The 19,227-nt window shown below is 44.5% G+C and overlaps 1 protein-coding gene across 1 annotated transcript in view; it reads left to right on the top strand.

Moving 5' to 3' along the window:
* Positions 1-19,227, top strand: part of RFNG (RFNG O-fucosylpeptide 3-beta-N-acetylglucosaminyltransferase) — a 437,995-nt gene that overhangs the window by 289,495 nt on the left and 129,273 nt on the right. Inside the window, exon 7 of the mRNA XM_044069727.1 lies at positions 10,246-10,560. Within this exon, the coding sequence (XP_043925662.1) occupies positions 10,246-10,560 (315 nt within the window). The remainder of the gene's footprint in view (positions 1-10,245; positions 10,561-19,227) is intronic.

Below are 19,227 nucleotides of genomic sequence, written 5' to 3'. Positions count from 1 at the left end.
CATCTAGTCATGTGATTTCTGGTTCCCATGCTACTCCTTTGGCTAGAAGCTGTAAGGATTTAGTACATAAATGTCAATAATACACACACACACGCACACACATGCGCGCGCGCACACACACACAGCCTTGCTAAGTGCTGCAGCTCCTGCAAGTCATAAAACAATTTCAAACCTCCAGCCTTCCAGAGTAGCAGTTAGTTCAACTCCAAAGACAATGAAGACAGCTTCCTAGTACAGGCGTTTTATCTCTGGCTACATTGAGAACAGAAAGGTACAATCTTTACGGCCTAAGCCAGGTAATTTCATATCAAACGGTTTTCAAAGTTAGAGAATAACCTCTTTTTTTTTCAGTATCTTCTGTTAAAACATATACATTTAAACAGTTACAGTAATGCATGTATATTTCTTTTTCTGTCCAGCAGGACACACTTTTGGTACATTTTTAACACAAGCAGCTTTGCAAATACATTTTTCAACACAAGCATCTATACAAATTAGTTTGATGTACAAATGGCATGTAATTCTTTACAAAATTCCACATAGTTGTGCTGGCATATGTTACACATCCTCTTCCCTACTTTTCCTGGTGTAGCTGGCAATACCTCACATCGTGTGATTATCCTTAGTTAGGGAGGCTGTTTTTGTTTTGTAATTAGCTTTTGAGGACTTGACAAGATCTCTAATTTGTTTAAGTTAAAGATGAATGTCTTCCTCTGCTGAGCCAGTTTTCTCTTTTTCTCTGGACATTAGTTTCTTTCTCTTGCTGTATAGTCTGTTTATACTAAGGGTCCACCAGGGTAGCTTGTTTTTTCAGCAAGACCTGGTTTTAATCCAGTCAGGTACAGACTGTTGTATACAACTGCTTAAGTGGTTATGCAGGGTATTGGTGTACTTCTCTGCATAGGAGTCTGTACTGTCTGTGTTCAAGGGGGCTTTCAAACTTCATAAACCATCTCTTAGTAGGAGGTAATTTTGACTTGGAAAAATTCTTAAGCATTTTTGAGCTTGATGGGGTATCTGGTCTTATAATTACATGAATGAGACTGGTTTATGGTCTGATCTCACCAGGGAAGTCATTACACAGAGGAGGGTGAAGTGCTCCCTGATGTTAGTGAGTACTACGTCCAGAACATTTGAGCCCCTTGTGGGAGTGCTGACTAGCTGTGCAAGATCATTTGCATTGACAAAGTCTATACCTCTGAGCCAGCATGTTTGTGTCATGTATGTTTCCCAGTTGATGGAAGGGTAGATCTGAAGTAGTTACTTCATTTGCTCTGCAACCTGTGGGTATCAGATCTGATCTCGGATCCGAGCCGGCAGCTTTCCAAGCTACAAGATCCGAGCTCCTAGCTCCTCCCCCCTACCCATAATCCCTTGCTATGTGCTACATTACCTCAGATCGTTTTTTGCTGAAGCAGCTACTTTTGAAGAGCTCCTTGGCTTTTGGTGAGATTGAACCTTTTTCTTTGTAAAAAAAAAAAAAAAAAAAATCTTTCTTGTGTGAGTGTTTAGTTTTCTTCGGTTAGTTAGCGAAAGTGTAGTTAGGTACCTTTGTTCCCCCCTTTCTAACTAGTTTTATTTCTGTTAGTTCCCGCCTTTCACCCTCCCCACTCTTAGTGTTTGGGTGTGTTTTTTGGTGTGAGTGGTGTTATGGCTGAAGGGCCTAAGGCGGTGTTCTCAAAATGTACTGTGTGGCCATAAGCTTTCGCTGGCTGATGGCCACACTCAGTGCGTTTTATGCTTGGGGCGGCCCATTTGTCATCGACATGCACAATCTGCGCGGCCTTTAATCCCCGAGCTATTAGGGACAGGAAGAACAAGCTGATCCTGGCGGGCTTGTTGCCTCAGGAATCTGCTTCTTCTTCCTCCCTCTCTCAGGCACAGGCCGTCTCCACAGCCCTCGTGCCTTCTGGACCCCCGACTCAACCTGGGAGTCAACCTCCCGCTTTGGGTTTGAGTTCGGGGGATTCAGGTACCTCCACTACGGTGGAAAAAAGGCATAAAGACAAGGGACATAAGTCCCACAAAAGGCGGGCTGAGACTCAACCCTCAGCCCCGCCGTCTAAGCTGACTAAGTCTCCCTTGAGGGGCTATGGATCCTCCCCCTCTCGGCTCCGTTCACCTCGTTTTTCTCCAGAGCTGGAGGAGGATCGGTCTCCCTCGAGGTCGTCGAGGCGACCCTCCCGGCCCGCCTCGACTACTTCAAGATCAACAAGAAGCCTCACTGAAGCAGATATGGATCGGGTGATGCGCCGATTCATCCAGACCCAAATGCAGATGGGGGTGCTCTTGCCTCCCCCTCCCTCTGGGGGGGAGTGCGGCCCCCATATTTGCTCAGATTACTCCTTCTCCGACCCGTTTTCGGGTCTCGGAGTTATCGGATCCGGGCCCTTTCAGAACCGAGGATTCGTCGGCGCCGATAGCTCCGATCGCTTCAGCGTCGACTGTGCCTTTGAGTCTGTCGGATCCGAGCTCCTGGGGCCGAGGGCTGAGCATCGGATCCGGGGAGCTGGTGTGTCTTCGGCTCCGTTGGGTTTGGAGCACACCTCTCTCTCTGCTCCGGCTGCATCAGCTCCGACCCCGATCCCTACCTCGGAGCCGAGGAGATTGCTCTCGGAGCCTGCCGAGAGTAGCTCTCCTTTGGCTTTTGAGGTTGTGGAGAGGGTACTGTTGACGACCTCCAGGTCCTCGGTCCGGGTGTCGGATCCTCCCGTACCCCTGCTGCATGTGGGTCTATCCTCCATCATCCGACCATCGGGACAGCCTGCCCAAGCCCTCCAGTTGGTTCCCTTAGAGGAACAGGACCCCATTGACGAGCCCTCTTCGGACAGTCCCACCGAGGAGGTCCCTCGAAAACGTCGGTGCAAGAGGAGGCACCTGGACTCCCCCGAGTCAGTCACAACCGACACGGATATAGATGAAGGGGAAGGTTCCCCAAGGTCACCCCCCGAGGATGTCTCCTTCGGAGACATCATGGAAATGTTGCGTATTAGAGGGGGGTGGTCTGCCCAAAAACCTTCCGCAGATTAATCAGTGTTCCTGGGTGCATTTGAGGCAGGCCCTTCTACCTCCTGGGTGTCCCCCCCGGCTGACCCCCTGGTGTAGACCCAATTACCACCAGGGCGTGGAAGGAGCCCGACACCGTGGAGCCTATCCCGAAGTGACCAGACAAGATCCTTAGCCCCCCCTCCCCAGTGGATAGATTGTCTTGGGCCAAGGGAACACCAGTGGATGCCATGCTGGTGGCGGCTGCTACCAAGAGAGAACTCGCACAGAAGAGCTCTTCGGTTCACCCGCCAGATAAGGAATCTCTAGCACTGGACCGCATTGGGAAGCGGATGTTTAGTTCAGCGACCTTTTCCGTAAGGACGCTTAACTACATGGCACATACTATTAGGCTGCAACGAGACTTAATTAAGGAATACGCTGCAGCCCCCCCGGAGTCCATGTCGGTCGAGGACAAAAAAGTTTTCTCGACTCATATGGCCACTCTAAAGTCTATCTCTAACACGTCCATGCGTCTACTCTCCCATGCCACGGAGGGAGCCGCTAGGGCCAGCGGAGCTGGGGTCGTCTTGCGACGTCACTCCTGGCTCCGTCTTTGCGATTTCGCAGATCCCTTCAAGGCGTCCTTTGCGAATGCACCCTTTGACAGATCTTCGCTCTTTGGCAAGACCGTTCGCGAGACGCTGGTCCAAAGCGAGAAGGATGGGAAGACGCTGTCTGCCATCGGGGTCCGCTTCTCTAATCCCCAACGATCCTTTTCTAGGAATCAGAGGGGATAAAAGAAGCTGTGGTTCCGTAAGTCCCAGCAATCCCATCCGGCTTCGGACCCCTCGTCCTCTAGAGGCTGAGGAGGACAAGGAGGACGCCGGCCCAGAGGCAGAGGGGGACAGCGTAACTTCGGGTCCAGGGAACCTTTCCCGGATAGACCCACGCAGCAGCCCTGAGGGCTTACCCGGCTGTCCCTCTCTGGAGGCAGTTGGGGGGCGGTTGTCGGAGCACCTGTCAAACTGGGAGTCCATTGCAACAGATCGATCGGTGCTCCGCATCATATCCAGAGGTTATTCCATCCCCTTCATAAACCACCCTCCCTCGACCAGACACCTCCCCGATGTTCCACCCTATCGAAGGGAGACAGCAGCTTCAGAAATCCTGAAGTTGCTAGAAGAGAGCCATCCAGCCCATCCCCCCACACCAGTCCGGATCGGGTTATTACTCCAGGTTCTTTTTAGTGCCAAAAAAGATGGGGGACCTCAGACCCATTCTAGACCTCTCCGCTTTGAACCTGTTCATTCCCAAAGAAAAGTTCCGGATGGTCACCCTCCAATCTATTCTCCCCCTTCTGCGGCAGAACGACTGGATGTGTTCGATAGACCTCAAGGATGCGTACTACCACATCTTGATGGACAGACGATCCAGAAGGTTTATCCGCTTCCGTCTGGGAGACGGTCATTGCCAGTTCCGGGTTCTCCTGTTCGGCCTCACCTCAGCCCCCAGGGTGTTCACCTAGGTCATGGCAGTGGTTGCAGCCCACCTGAGACTTCAGGGCATTCAGGTCTTCCCGTACCTAGACGACTGGCTCCTTACCGCCACCAACAGGCATCAGCTCTGCCTGGCAAGAGATTATGCTCTGACCCTTGCCCAGAGCTTAGGCATCTCGGTAAATCTCCAGAAATCCTCTCTTTGCCCCATGCAGGTCCTGGAGTTCATAGGGGCCAAGTTAGATACCCGCATTTCTCGAACAATGCTAACTGCGGACAGGATAAACAGCTTGTCGTGTCAGGTGCTAATTCTTCTTCAAAGCCCGGCCCCGAAGGCGGAATTAGTTCTGAGGGCACTAGGATCTATGGCAGCAGCGATCACTCTCGCCCTTCACGAACGTCTGCGAATGAGGATTCTGCAGTGGACCCTTCAAGTTCAGTGGTCCCTGATACTCCATCCGTTGAGTACTCCGATTCCCCTAAGCAGAGTTTGCAGGCACTCCCTTCTTTGGTGGCTCCACGCCCCAGAGCTAAAGGAAGGGAGGCCTTTTGTTGTCCCTCCCCCCCAAGCCACACTGACCACGGACGCTTCTCGGGTGGGGGCATTGTTCGGGCAGAACCGTCCAAGGCACGTGGACTCCCCTGGAGACCGCTTTGCATATCAATGTCCTAGAGATGAGGGCGGTGCTTCTAGTGTTGCAAGCTCTCCACAACCTTCTACCTCTGGGGACTATTGCAATCCAGACAGACAACATGTCAGTGGTCTGGTACATAAACAAGCAAGGAAGAACCAGATCCTACCCACTTTGCCGGGAGGCTATGAGAGTGTGGGAATGGGCGATATCCACCAACCGCTTTCTGGTAGCAACGCACATTCCGGGTCGGTCCAACATTTTGGCGGACAAACTGAGCAGAGTGATTCTCACTCCGTACGAGTGGTCTCTCAATCCATCAGTTGGGAAGCAGATCTTCCGCAAATGGTGTTGGCCTTGCTGCGATCTTTTTGCTTCTCCCTTAAACACAAAATGCAGCGAGTACTTCGCAATACTTCCCCCCGAAGGGGAGAATCCCAGAGACGCTGTAGTCCATGCTTGGCCATCCGGTCTACTGTATGCCTATCCTCCCCTTCTGCTCCTAACCAAGTTCATACAGAATGCCCGTCGGTTGGGGAGCAGAGTTATCCTCATAGCCCCATTCTGGCCTCGCCAGATCTGGTTCCCGTATCTGCGGTCTCGCAGTGCATCTCCGCCATGGATACTGGATCCCATTCCAAACCTGATTTCACATCTGGCGGGATTACAAACCCCGAACCTGGTGAACCTCAAGCTTGCGGCTTGGTTGCTCCAGTTCCACTGATGGCTAGGACTCCCGGTATCTCATCTCCTGTTAAGGCCATTTTAGTCGCAGCACTTAAGCCGACTACTAGGAAGATTTACTACAGTAAATGGAAACGCTTCTCTGTCTGGGCCAAAGATAGAGGCCTGGATCCATTTACAGTTCCTACTCCTACTATTCTAGACTTCCTGTCTCTGATATTCAAACAAGGAGCAAGTGCCTCAACAGTTAAGGTGCAATTGGCAGCCATCTCCCATTTCCATGTGGGAGACGGACTAGGATCTTTGGCTTCTACAAAATTATGTAAAACCTTCTAACGGGGCGTTTTCCTCTTGAAGCCTCCGGTGAAAGTGGTGGTGCCTCCATGGGATTTGGCCTTAGTCTTACAAGCCTTGACAGGCCCACCCTTTGAACCCGCGGCTTCGGTTCCATTAAAGTTCTTGTCCTGGAAAACAGCCTTTTTGGTTGCCATTACTTCAGCCAAAAGGGTATCAGAGCTTCAAGCCTTGTGTATGAAGCATCCTTATCTCATTTTTCATAAGGACAGAGTGTTCCTCAGGACTAATTCGTCATTCTTACCTAAGGTGGCTTTGGAGTCAAATATCAATCAATCAATAAACTTACCCGTGTTCTTCCCAAACTTTCAGAATAAAGGAGAATACACATTGCATAAATTGGATGTGCACAGACAACTGCGTTTCTACCTGCACAGGACTAAGGATTTTCACAAATCGGACCACTTCTTCGTGTCTTTTGCTAAATCAGCCATGGGTAAGGCCATTTCCAAAGTGACTATAGCAAATTGGATTTGTCAATGCATAGTCCACGGGTAGTTATCTGCAGGCAAACTGGTTCCTACGGGAATTTGCGCTCACTCTACGAGGGCTGTGGCCACCTCTGCAGCCTTCTGGTCTAGGATCCCCTTGGATGACATATGCTCTGCAGCTACCTGGTCCTCTTCACATATGTTTATTTCTCATAAGTTGGATATGGTATCGAGAGGTAGGGCTTCCTTTGGCTCTGCGGTGCTTCAGAATATCCTTCCATAGGCCGCCCAGGGTTTCTCCCTAGGTAGCTGGGGACTCTGTCCCACAGGTTGCAGAGCAAATGAAGTAACTACTTCAGATAAAGAAGTTATGTACTCACCATAACGTTCCATCTGAGTAGGTACTTCATTTGTCTGCAACTGACCCCCCTTGCCATCCCCCGAACCTTTCGGGATTTCTATCACCAAAGAGATCTTGTTCTGCCTTAGGATAGTTTATCTGGTGTTACTTCCTCTATCGAAGGTAGGAGTTGTGTAAGAGGCAAAAAAAATTCGATCTGAGGTAATGTAGCACATAGCAGGGGATTATGGGTAGGGGAGGAGCTAGGAGCTCGGATCTTGTAGCTTGGAAAGCTGCCGGCTCGGATCAGAGATCGGATCCGATACCCACAGGTTGCAGACAAATGAAGTACCTACTCAGATGGAACGTTATGGTGAGTACACAACTTCTTTTTAAAATCACCCATGATCAAGGTGTTGAGCTGTATGGCAGGTGTCTCCAGTAAGTCCAGGTATGCAGTATGCTTTTCCTGGTTCGTGGTGGGGGACCTATAACTGTGGTGTGGTAGGGTGTTTTGCCTATATTTAGTTAGACTTGAAGTAGTTCGAGAGTTGTACCATCTGACCAGACTCAACGTGTACTTGTCCTTAATGAAGATGGACACACCTCCTTCTTTGGCTCTTTCATGCTCAGTTTGTGATCTGAACCTATGGAAGGCATTGTAGCTGTGCATGGCTGGGGTGTTTTCCATGACTTTGAACCATGTCACTTTGACTACGCAGATGTCAGCACCTTTCAAGGTGAGGAGTACTTTCACGGAGTGCATGTTCTTGTTTAGATTCCTAGCATTAAGCAGCAGTACTTTGAGCTTATCTAGAGAGGATTTTGTTACGTCCCGATGTTGGTTATTTTCACACTGCCTAAAAAGGCTCAATAGGGGCAGCTAATGCCTTTGCCAATATTTGAAAGCCTAGAGGAGAACAGGTGCAGACTTTCTGTGGCAAAGCAGCATGGCCTGTCAACCATGTCTTTCCAGGCCGACAGATACTGGATCCTTTTGAACTGACACCAAAAGCTAAGCCAGTTGTTAAGTCAGTCATTTTTTGTTTGTACTGTGGTATCATCCTTGGAGATGGAGGAATGCTGCTTAAGACTAGGGTCATAACTGCCTGTGACACGTAATCTGAGAGCTCGGTCATGTCTGTCTTCATGTAGTCCAGAAAGGTGCGTCTCAAGTCATTCACCCTAACATGGACTGTGATGGAGTCATACTGGTACTTGTGGTTGAGTGACTTGATGGATGCTGGCACCTGACAGGCAGCTAACTGTAAACCTGCTCCTTATCCTGCTTGGTGAGGAGAATGTGCATGTGTCTCACTATGGAGTCTCCTTTGAGCAATACATTAAATTTTGTGGTGTTAAGCCTTATAGGCTTATTTGTTGAGACACGTGTGTGTGTGTGTGTGTGTGTGTGTGTGTGTGTGTGTGTGTGTGTGTGTGTGTGTGCGCGCGCGCGCGCGCAAGTGGTTTCCTTTTGGGAGGTATCTGATGTTTTGGTAAATTACTAGTGAATACCTCTGCATATGTGGGTTTGTGTCCTGTCCATATTTAGTGTGGGAAATGATGTGTGTGTGCTGACAAACTGTTTGGAATTCACTTTGACCGTATGCGAGTCTTGCCTCCAATTTCTTAGTATAAGTGCATCTCTAGCATAAAGTATTTGTTTCAGGAGTAAGTGGTTGTCAGTATACATCAGACAATTGCTACATTGCCACAGGATGCCCATGTCTATCAGGCTGACCAGAGAGACTATGAGAAACTGCCCATCCATGATAGCAGGTTCTTTCTATATGTTATTATTAGGATAGGTCTGAGACTACAAGAGGGACCTATAGTTTGTTTAGGCTAAGGTTGATGAATAAGGCAATGCTGCTCGGTGCACAACTGAGTTGCTCTAGAGTAGCAGAAAAGCATGGAAGGGTTTCACTGACAGCTGCTTAGGGAAAAACTGAGTTTCAAGGCTTTTGCAGTCTATACAAGGCACTGCTAACTGCCACTGCATGAAAAGCAGCACCACACAAACGCAGGGTTTAAATTTGAGCAAAGAGAAACAAGTTTTAAGCTAACTACAAATCAGGAAAGCACAAAGTAAGTCTTACACCAGCAATCCCCAACTCAGACAGGTTAGATCAGCACACGTCTGCCACAAGGGTGCAAAAAAAGAAAAAAAAAAAAAAAAAAAACACCTTCTTAGAATAGCTGGTTTGGAGCTCAGGTGTAACACCACCACACAAACTACGTACAACTATCAGATATAATGTAATACAGTGCAATTAACAACTTAAAGCAGCAGTAGTCAGTATAATTTATTTGATATAAAGTTCAGAGAAAACGGCAAATAACTTAAACTGCTAAAATTCAGTCACAGTTTATATTTCTATGCGAGTTTCAAAGTCTGTAACATTTAGGACCCCCTTCATTCAATCAAAATTGTAATATATGTGTGTAGTAATTTGATCTCCCAAATGCTTTCACTCTGTCTTCTGTACTGGGAGCTCAGCTATGAGGTCATTTTGAACAAGACGATGGGCAGACTGTAGATTAGCAAGCTTGGTTCTTGCCCTACCTTTCCTTTTGTTCTCAAAATCTAAACATGACACTGAGCCTGTTCTTCAATGAGCTCCACAGTGCAGAAAACACTTTTATTGTTTGCTATTTTTTTCTCTTTCCCTTTCTAATAAGTGCAAAAGTTTTAACTTGAACTCATTCTCTTTACAAAAGGATAGATTTACACTGATGCATGTGTTGTAGTTCAGCATACCAAGGTGAAATATCCGTAACAAAGGGGAGTGGTCTGAAGGCATTAATAGGGGTGAATGGAATATGGATGTGCCGTCCATTACTAATGGAGATATCCTGCAGGAGGAACAAGCGAGTGGCAAATTACCTATTAAGAAAACACAGCAGTTGGTGCTTAAGTTTTCTCAAACATTTTCAACTGAACCAACTGGAGAGGGTGCAGGACAGCAAACCGGTAAGGGACAGATCAATCACAAGGCACCAATGGAGCGTTATGAAACGCAAGAACGACAGCCCTATGGGGCAAGGAAAGATGAGCCGAAAATTAACAAAGGTATATTAAATTTATCAAAAGTTGTTTTGGATAAACCTTGTTTAACCTTATTGTGGAAAGGCCTGAATTTTATACCAACAGCTGATGATGATTTAGTATCAGCTTTAACGGATTTGAAACAGTTTATTAGAACTGTAAATCTTAAAATTTTGTTTAAATCAGATGTACCATTATTAGGTACATGTAAGAGTTACAACGGCCTTCCATGATTTGTGAAAGCTGAATTGAGAGGTTTGTTTGATATTAGTAACAATAAGAAGCGATATAATTTGACTTATGATGAATATATGGCCTTGAAGTTAGAATCGAGTGAAGATATAATTATTAAACAAGCGGATAAAGGGGGTGCTCTGGTTGTCATGGATCGTGATAACTACATTGCATCTGTTATTGCCCTTCTTGATGATGGTGATGCGTTTAAGTGTATTTCTTTTGTTGATGTTAAAAAACATATTAGTAATGTTAACATGTTTGTGTATGAATTACAAATTAATGGAGACATAGATTTGGATTTGTTTCATTTTTTCACTGTACCGTGTCCTGTTATTCCTCAACTTTTATGGTTTGCCTAAAATTCATAAATGTGTACTTAACCACCCATGAGACCTATAGTGTCTGGGAATGAGTGGATAACAGAGCCGATATCAGTGTATTTACAGAAACAGTTGTATCCCTTCTTATCAAAATGTGGAAATCTATTGAAAGATACTGGTGATTTTTTGAGTAAATTATCTGATTGGTATAATGGTTTACATGTTAAAAATATTAATATAGGAGAGTATTTATTTGTGACTATGGACATTGTATCTCTATTTACAGTTATACCAAATAATTATGGGATTGACTCTATTAGAGAGTTTTTACGATGCAGGGATCATTGCCTGTTAATTATGTTCAAAATATTTGCTCATTATTAGATTTGGTATGAGTAATAACATTTTTATGTTCAATCAACAGCTGTATTTACAACTTAACGGTGTTGCCATGGGCACACCGGTTGCTAATACATATGCAAATTTGGTTTTACATCAATGGGAAATGCAATAAATACATGATGGTCAAAATTTTTTGAATAGTAATATTTGTTTTTATCAAAGATTTGTTGATTGTTTTATGATTTGGAAGGGCTCATCTGAAGATTTAGCACAATTTGTATTGTATTTAAATGCAACCACTTATTTTTTAACATTTAAAGTAACTGCATCTGAGAGTGAAGCTTTATTTCTTGATGTAAAGATTAGATTAGATGATGGATTGATGCATACTACTATTTTTAAGACGGATGTACATACAAATAGATATGTACATCATGATAGTATGCATGCTCCTCATGTTTTTAAAGGTGTTGTTAAGGCACAGTTTGCCAGGGTCAGTAGGCTTAACACTGCTGACTCATGTTTTTATGCACAATTGGATGAAATGTATGATGAATTTTTGATGTGTGGTTATGATGAAATGCTAGCAGAGTTAAAGGCCTATGTTATACATAATAGGGGGACTAGATACACCCCTTTTTTTAAAATTGGTGAAACGGGTGATATCTTAACTTCTGAACCATTTGATGAATCTTGTAGGGAGAATAGAGTGAGGTATGTGACCACTTTTTGTAATAGAACTTATTCTATTAAGCGTATTATAGAAAAATATTGGTCAGTCTTGACTGCCTCTCCTGAGATTTATAGGTTGTTGGGTAGCAAACCCTACTTTTCATATAGAAATAAGAGAACTATAAAAAGTAGGCTATGCTACAAGGATTTTAAACATAGTTCTAAATTTAATTTGAACTTGAATTTGTTTGGTTTGACCCGTTTTGGTACATTTAAATGTTTGAACTGTTCTTGTTGTGTAGATATTGCAGACACCTCCAACTCTTCTTTTTTCATTCATCCTATTACTAATAAGAACTATAAGTTTAGATTCATGGTGAACTATAATACCGTTAATGTTGTATATTTGGCTACATGCATAGTCTGCCCTTCATTTTATGTAGGCAAGACTACACGTAAGGTAAAAGAAAGAATAATTGAGCATAAATCTGAGATTAGGAGAGAGTGTGTTAACAATGCTTTGTTTAAGCATATACAGTCACATGGAGGTGACCATAGGTTTAGGGTTATAGATACGGTTGTACCATCTGTTAGGGGTGGGGATATAAATAATACTCTTGAAATTAGAGAATATGAATGGATATTAAGATTAGCGGCTGACCGTTTGCCTGGCCTTAACTCTGCTGTAAGTCTGAAACCAATTTTAATGAGAATACAACGGATTAAATTGTAGATAGATGTATGTGTTAGTTCTGTTATATTTTTCAGTAGATATATTTGATTATGTATTTTAGTCATATGATGGCTGCTGTCATGTGACTTGTGGGCTCTTATTTAAAGCAAGTTGTGTTTTGAATGTATTTGTGATAGTATTGAAGAAGGGTTTTGCCCAAAAGCTTTGCCTGTCTGATAAAGTTTTTGTCCAACGTTTTGTGTGTGTTTTTTGATATCTATATTCAGCACCTGTTTCTCTGAATGGAAGTATAATCAGGTGTAGGTGTTCCATATATACTGCCACCATCAGTTCTAGAGAAACTGAATGACATGTTTGATATACAACTCTAGTGTTGGGACTCAAAAGGATCTGGACTCTGAGCTGGTCTCGTCCTGCCCGCAAGACAAACTTTTCCTGAAACACAACCTAATCTTAAAGAATATGGACCATGCTCTTCATGGAGAAGCCTAACATGAGGTATAAATTCACTACATTCTTCAGGCAACCATCTAAAAACCTTTTGATGCCTGTATAACATCCCCCCGTCTGGCAGCATCTCAAAAGTTTGTTAGTGAGCTCCCTTCTGCCCCACCCCCCATAACTTGCCTGCACCCTAACTGAATATCTCCTCCTGTTCAATTTGAGTTTCTCCTGAGGTCAGGTGAGTTTCATGGAGCAACACCAAACTGGAAGACCAATGTTTTATTAAAGAAAAAATTCTAGTGCACTTTACTGGATTAGCCAGTCTATTGACATTCCAAGATAACATGTCATTGAGTAAGTGGACAAAAAATTGTGTTAAGGTGAGCGAGCCCCCTTGTCTGAACTGGCATAAGTGTGTGCTGGTCTGAGCCTAATGGTATTTCCCTATCATTCAAATTAAGAAATAAGAGTTTTGAGCTGTTTTTGCAAGATGCCTTGTCTAAAAATAAAAGTTAGTACAAACAAACATTGCAAACTTTGACCAGTGTCAAAGGCATAAATGTACATCTTGATGCCTACAAGAGTGCACATTAACGTAAGTAAAGAGTGTGAAACCTGTACAGTGTCCAAAACATTACTGTTTACACTAAAGCCTGCCATGGCAAATGCTAATGCAGACCCAAACTGCAGGACCAGAGTTATACTTAAAACATAACAATTTACATTTAACTGTATAAGAAGTTGCTTCACAAGAGATAGCTTCAACCCTCTGTTAAAATCAAGGAAAAGTATGTTCTCACACAATGTAACTAAACAGCGGAAAGTGACAGTCACAGTAGTTTCCACAGTTGCACCTGTCCCAGGCTCCCCCACTCCACACGCCCAGTCAATCCTTCAGTAAATAAGCTTGTAATCACACAGGTGACTGATTGCCAAGGCAGCACTGTAAATTTATAAACCAAAGTTCATTAACCCAATTTTATGCTTCAGCACATGATACTTTAGTCCATCAGAGAAAGTAGAAGTTTCTTTCAGCAGAGAACTGACAGCACTTATGACAGTCAACTTTCTTAGAGGCAGTTCAACACCCAGTCGAATATACATTCTTTAGTGTCCTAAAAAAGGACTGGAGTTCAGCTGAACCCTAGAACTGTTCAGCGGTTGCCGATGGACAGGCTCCTTTTATCCGGTGCTCTATACTTGAATAGGGGAAAAAGACTCATTCCTGTTGTTTTGAGAAGTAACTGTCTCCTGTTAAGTTGCTGTTTTCCACTACTGGAGGGCTGGCATCTGTAGAAGAGGTTGGGTCTGGAGCTGTAACTCACCTTACTTAAGCTTAACTGTGCCACATAAAGCCACCTAAATCACCAGTGGCAATGTGGCAAGGTTTAGTAATAGGCTGGAAGGCAGCTTACTTAAGGTGGATGTCTGCTGAGTAATTATCGCCTAAAACATGTGAATCGCCAATTGTGATGATCTTCCTGGAGATCCTAAGTGTGGACAATATTTTGTTATGTAAAGAGCAAGTTTCCGCCTAATCAAAATTGGTCTTGGCATCCTGAGGCACATAGGCTAGGGAGTAAAAACCCTGGGTACACTCTCCCGTCTAATCTCATCCAGTTCCAGATGCACACCAGTCTAATGTGCTAGATGGTTTCTCTAGTGTAATAAGCAAAATGTTACATCCTCTATTTCGGGAATAAATCAAAGGTTTTTGTGCCTTCTTCAGTCTTGCGTATCAATTAACTTGGCTTCAACCTGCTCCAAATGAGCCTGAATGGATCCCACATGGTGCTTCACAGTTCTCATCTCCACATCCACCATGGCCAAGCAGGCAGAGTGTACTGTTAATGCTGACTCAATATCAGTTAGTTTGTAATCATCCTTTTACTTGTTTGCTTTTAGAGTGGAGTTCATCTTTTGTATTTTGGCAAGGACTTGTCCTAGATTCACTGATGGACCGATGGATCAATGGGAAATTCTCCAGGGAAACTGGTAGTCTGTGGTGATGCAATGGGACCCCCTTCATAACCAGAACAGCTATCTTTTCTTGTTTGGATCATTTTGTCTGTGGGATCATTTAGGCATTTAAAGATTTGTAGATGTACTACCTCTCAATGCTGCAGCTTACCTATAAAAGAGATGTGGAAGTTTAATAAATAATGCAGAGAGGCATGAGGCGAGGGGAGAGCCAAGGGCAGAGAGTATTCGTCGTCAGTATATTTGCACTTCTAAATATTTGATGTTCGGTTCAATTATCCTGATATATCTTTGGTAAGCCATCTGACTACCGACATTCTGAAAAAACACATAGATAAAGACAGAGACAGGCTGCCCAGTTCGCCAGTACTCAGTGAAGCACTTCCGCAGCCCCTGATACCTGCTACTTCAGATTCACAGGCCTATACTGAGACCCATTCAGAGTCCGGTGTGCCACGAGATGCTTCAACTGTGGAATTTGCGGATGTCTCTACCTTGGATGGGTCAGGAGCCGCTGTGCTTCTGAGGCTGTATTCAGGCCTACTGACTTGCATTTTAAACCGGCGTCCTCTTTTTCTTCAAGGCCTAAAACTCGAACCATGCCTAGAAAACGGACACCCAGACTGCATGGTCAGGCCTCTATGCCTAAAAAACAAATGATAAGAATGGCTGAAGACCTTATTACTTTAATCAGGGGAAGCCAACTTTCCCCCTCTAAGAGACCTAGGACTGAGTTTACTTATGATACTTCTGACCAGTATTCTGAAATTTATGTTTCCTCTGATGACCAGGATTTACCCATATCTACCTATGAGGATTCTGATGCTGAGGACTCTATTCCCTCTGCTTCCCCCCCAGAGGATTTCTCTTTTGGTGAAACCTTGCATACTCTCAGGGAGCATTTTCGTTGGGAAAGTCAGGATTTCTCTGGGCTATTCAGTTGGTACCAGAAGAGGAAAAGGGACAAGGTTTCTACTTGAGATTTTTCCTGGTACCTAGAAAAGACAATTCATGGCATACTGTCCTGGACCTGTCTACTCTAAACTCCTTTTTGGTGATTCCAAAATTCAAGATGCTGATTCTTCACCAGTTGCTTCCTATGCTAAGCAAAGATTCCTGGTTGGCAACACTAGATTTAAAGGAAGCATACCTTCACATCCCAATCAGGGAATCTTGCAGAAGATTACCTACGCCTCAAAGCAGGCTACACGCACTATCAGTTCTCTGCACTGCCCTTTGGTTTATCTACTGCGCCCAGGGTATTCACAAATTGCCTAGCTCCAGTCATTGCATTGTGTAGGCAAGGAAATATTCAAATATACCCATACCTGGACAATTGTCTAATTCAGGCAGAAAACCAGGACATACTTTTGAATCATCTGGCTTTTGTACAAAGGGTGCTAACTTGTCTGGGGTACACCATAAACGAAAAGAAATCACATCTGGTACCCTGTCAACAAATTATATTCCTGGGAGCAAACTTGAATACAACTTCCCAGATGGCTTTCCTCACGCCAGAGAAACAAATTCACTTGACAACCTACTTCGAACAAGTGGCCACAAAAACCCTGCTATCTGCAAGGCAAATTCTACAAGCCTTGGGGTTCATGACCTCCTGCATTCTTCTAATTCCATATGCAAGACTGCATATGAGGAAACTACAATGGTATCAAAAAAGCCTATGGTGTCAACGTTCTCAGGATCTAGAAGCGATGATTCCTATCATTCCTTGCCTACGCCTAGAGTTCCTTTGGTGGGCAGAGGCTTACCACCAAAACAAAGGACTACCATTCACACTACCCCCTGCCGCCCAAACCCTAACAGACGCATCAGACTATGCATGGGGAGCGCACCTGGCAGTGAAGTGCATTCAGGGCAAATGGAACCCAATTCAAATGCACCTTCACATCAATCATAAAGAAATGTTAGCGTTACAGAATGCTCTAAGAGCCTTCAAAGGACCACATTCTTCCAGGACAATTAATGGTAAAGATGGACAACACCACTGTTATGTGGTACATAAACAAGCAGGGGGGGGTACACATTCTTACTCCCTCTGATTAGCCATGGCATTGTGGAACACAGCCTTGAGCTACCAAGTGCATCTACAAGCTCAATTCCTGCCAGGAAAACTAAATAGACTGGCAGACAGACTAAGCAGAAACCTCATGGACCCACACGAGTGGAAACTGGAACCAAGGATTTTCAACATGTTGACAAGCAAATGGGGGAACCCAGATATAGACCTTTTTGCCTCCCCCCAGAACTGTCAATTGGAAAAATTTTGCGCAATGACTCCCCACAGACAAGCTTGGAAAGTGGATGCTCTATCCTTCAGCTGGAAAAAAACTATCAGTTTATGCCTTTCCTCCTCTACCTCTGCTCTCCAAAGTGCTACTAAAGATCAAACATGACAAACCAAGGATGATTTTGATTGCACCAGACTGACCACGCCAACACTGGTATCCCCTCCTGCGCAGTGTGTCACTGTTGGCCCCATGCCACCTGTCTCAGACTCCTACCCTGCTGTCTCAGCAGGAGAACTAGATTCTGCACCCTCAGCTTCAAACACTGAACCTAGCAGCCTGGCTAATTACCTTGCTCTCCTTTACCATCCGTCAGTAAACCAGTGATCTATGTCATTTTAGAGGCAAGGAGGCCTAGTACTAGAAAGTCTTTTGCTGAAAAATGGAAAAGATTCTGTGCCTGGAACCAATCTCAAGGGATGAGCACAGCAGTTCCCAATTTACTTCAGATTTTACAATACTTAACTGAGATGCTTCACAAGGACCTGTCTTTTTCCTCAATAAAAATTCACGCCTCAGCCATTTCAGCGCATTATAACACAGAACCTCCCCCTATTCTCTCATCCACTGCTCAAGCAGTTCCTCAGAGGGGCCAAAAATTTAAGACCACCCAGGAGCGCTCCAACTCCAGTCTGGGACCTTAACTTTGTATTGGAGAAACTCACCCTTCCTCTTTTCGAGCAAGCTGCTACTGCAGATTTAAAATTCCTTTCTTGGAAAACAGATTTCCTTTTAGCCATCACTTCAGCAAGAAGGGTATCTGAATTTTACAGTCCCTTATGGCAGTGGAGCCTTTCATCATCTTTCATGCGGATATGGTGTCCCTCAGGACCAGTCCCTCTTTCATGCCAAAGGTGGTATCCAGTGTGGCCTTTAATCAGTCCATTCATTTGCCAACCTTCTTTCCTAATCCACAGAACAAAGGGGAACGGATACTGCATTCCTTAGATGTGCACAGACAACTTAGATTCTACTTGGACAGGACTAAACCTCAAAGAAAATATGAACTGCTTCTGGTGGCATTTGCTGCAGAGACAGAGGGGAAGGCTATTTCAAAGCAAACCATCTCCAAATGGATAGGCCATTGCATTCATTTCTGCTATAAGCACCATGGAAAATCTATCCCACAGGGGATCAGACCCCACTCAACCAGGGCTGCATCTACCTCTACAGCTTTTCTCAGAGGCGTACCTACCAGGGACCATCCTATAAGCTACCTGGAGTTCTGTACATACTTTCACCAAGCATTACCATTTGCCAGTTTTCTCTAAATCCAGAGCTGGCTTTGCCATTGCAGTTTTGCAGGGTCTTGTAGCTGATCCTAATGCTATCTAAATTCCTCCTCCCATCCTTAGCTTTGGGAGTCTACCCAAATGTGATGACTGCAACAGTGAAACATGAAGACCATAGTGCAGTTGTTTACACTTACCATAAATGTAGATGTTCGAGTGTATTCACTGTTGCAGTCCTGGTTACCCTCCCTCCAGCCTCTGACTTCTTTTGGCTGTACATCTTCTCTCCTTTTCAATGCTTAAAAGCTTTTTGGTGTATTTGCTTTGTTGTTGGAGGTATAACCTTGTATATTTATAGATTTAATTGCTTCTCATTAGGGGGGCGCCTGACATCTGGGGCAAGAAAAACTGATGTAATGGTGTCGGCTGCATGTTTTATACCCCTGATGACCTGATGTCACGGAAGAAGAGATAGCAACCGACGTAGGACCCAAGACTTTAACCAGGCCGACTGAGGGCTACTGCAAGCAGATGACCCAAATGTGATGACTGCAACAATGAAGACACTCGAACATCTATATTTATGGTAAGTGTACACAACTGTACTTTCTCCCAACATGAACCAATCCACTCCTTGACTACTAGTGAATTGGACTTTGCCTGGGAGACTCATTCAGGGGTGCACTAGTCCTCCTTGCAAAAGAGACTGTACATCAACATAAAAGAAATGCTGTCAGTTCTTTTAGCCTCAAAGCCTTCAAAGATCACTGGAAATCAGAAATTCACAGCTGAATATGGACAATATCATGGTTATGTGGTACAAAGTCAAGCAGGGTGACACATGGTCAATACCCACTGTTCTGGTTGACAGAGCAATTTGTTTTGCTAGAAGCCCAAACCAGACTAGAATGCAGGGCAGCATATATTCCATAATAGGGCAGTAGCACTACAGACTAATTGAATAGAGAGTTTGCAGGGAACTACAACTAGAAACTCGACAAGAGAATTTTCTGGCAGCTAGCAACA

Source organism: Protopterus annectens, chromosome 4.part0, assembly GCF_019279795.1.
Source record: "Protopterus annectens isolate FY-2018-M chromosome 4.part0, PAN1.0, whole genome shotgun sequence".
In the NCBI taxonomy this organism is placed as follows: Eukaryota; Metazoa; Chordata; order Ceratodontiformes; family Protopteridae; genus Protopterus; species Protopterus annectens.
Note: the sequence above shows the minus strand (reverse complement) of the source record. Positions and strands in the feature narration are given on the sequence as shown.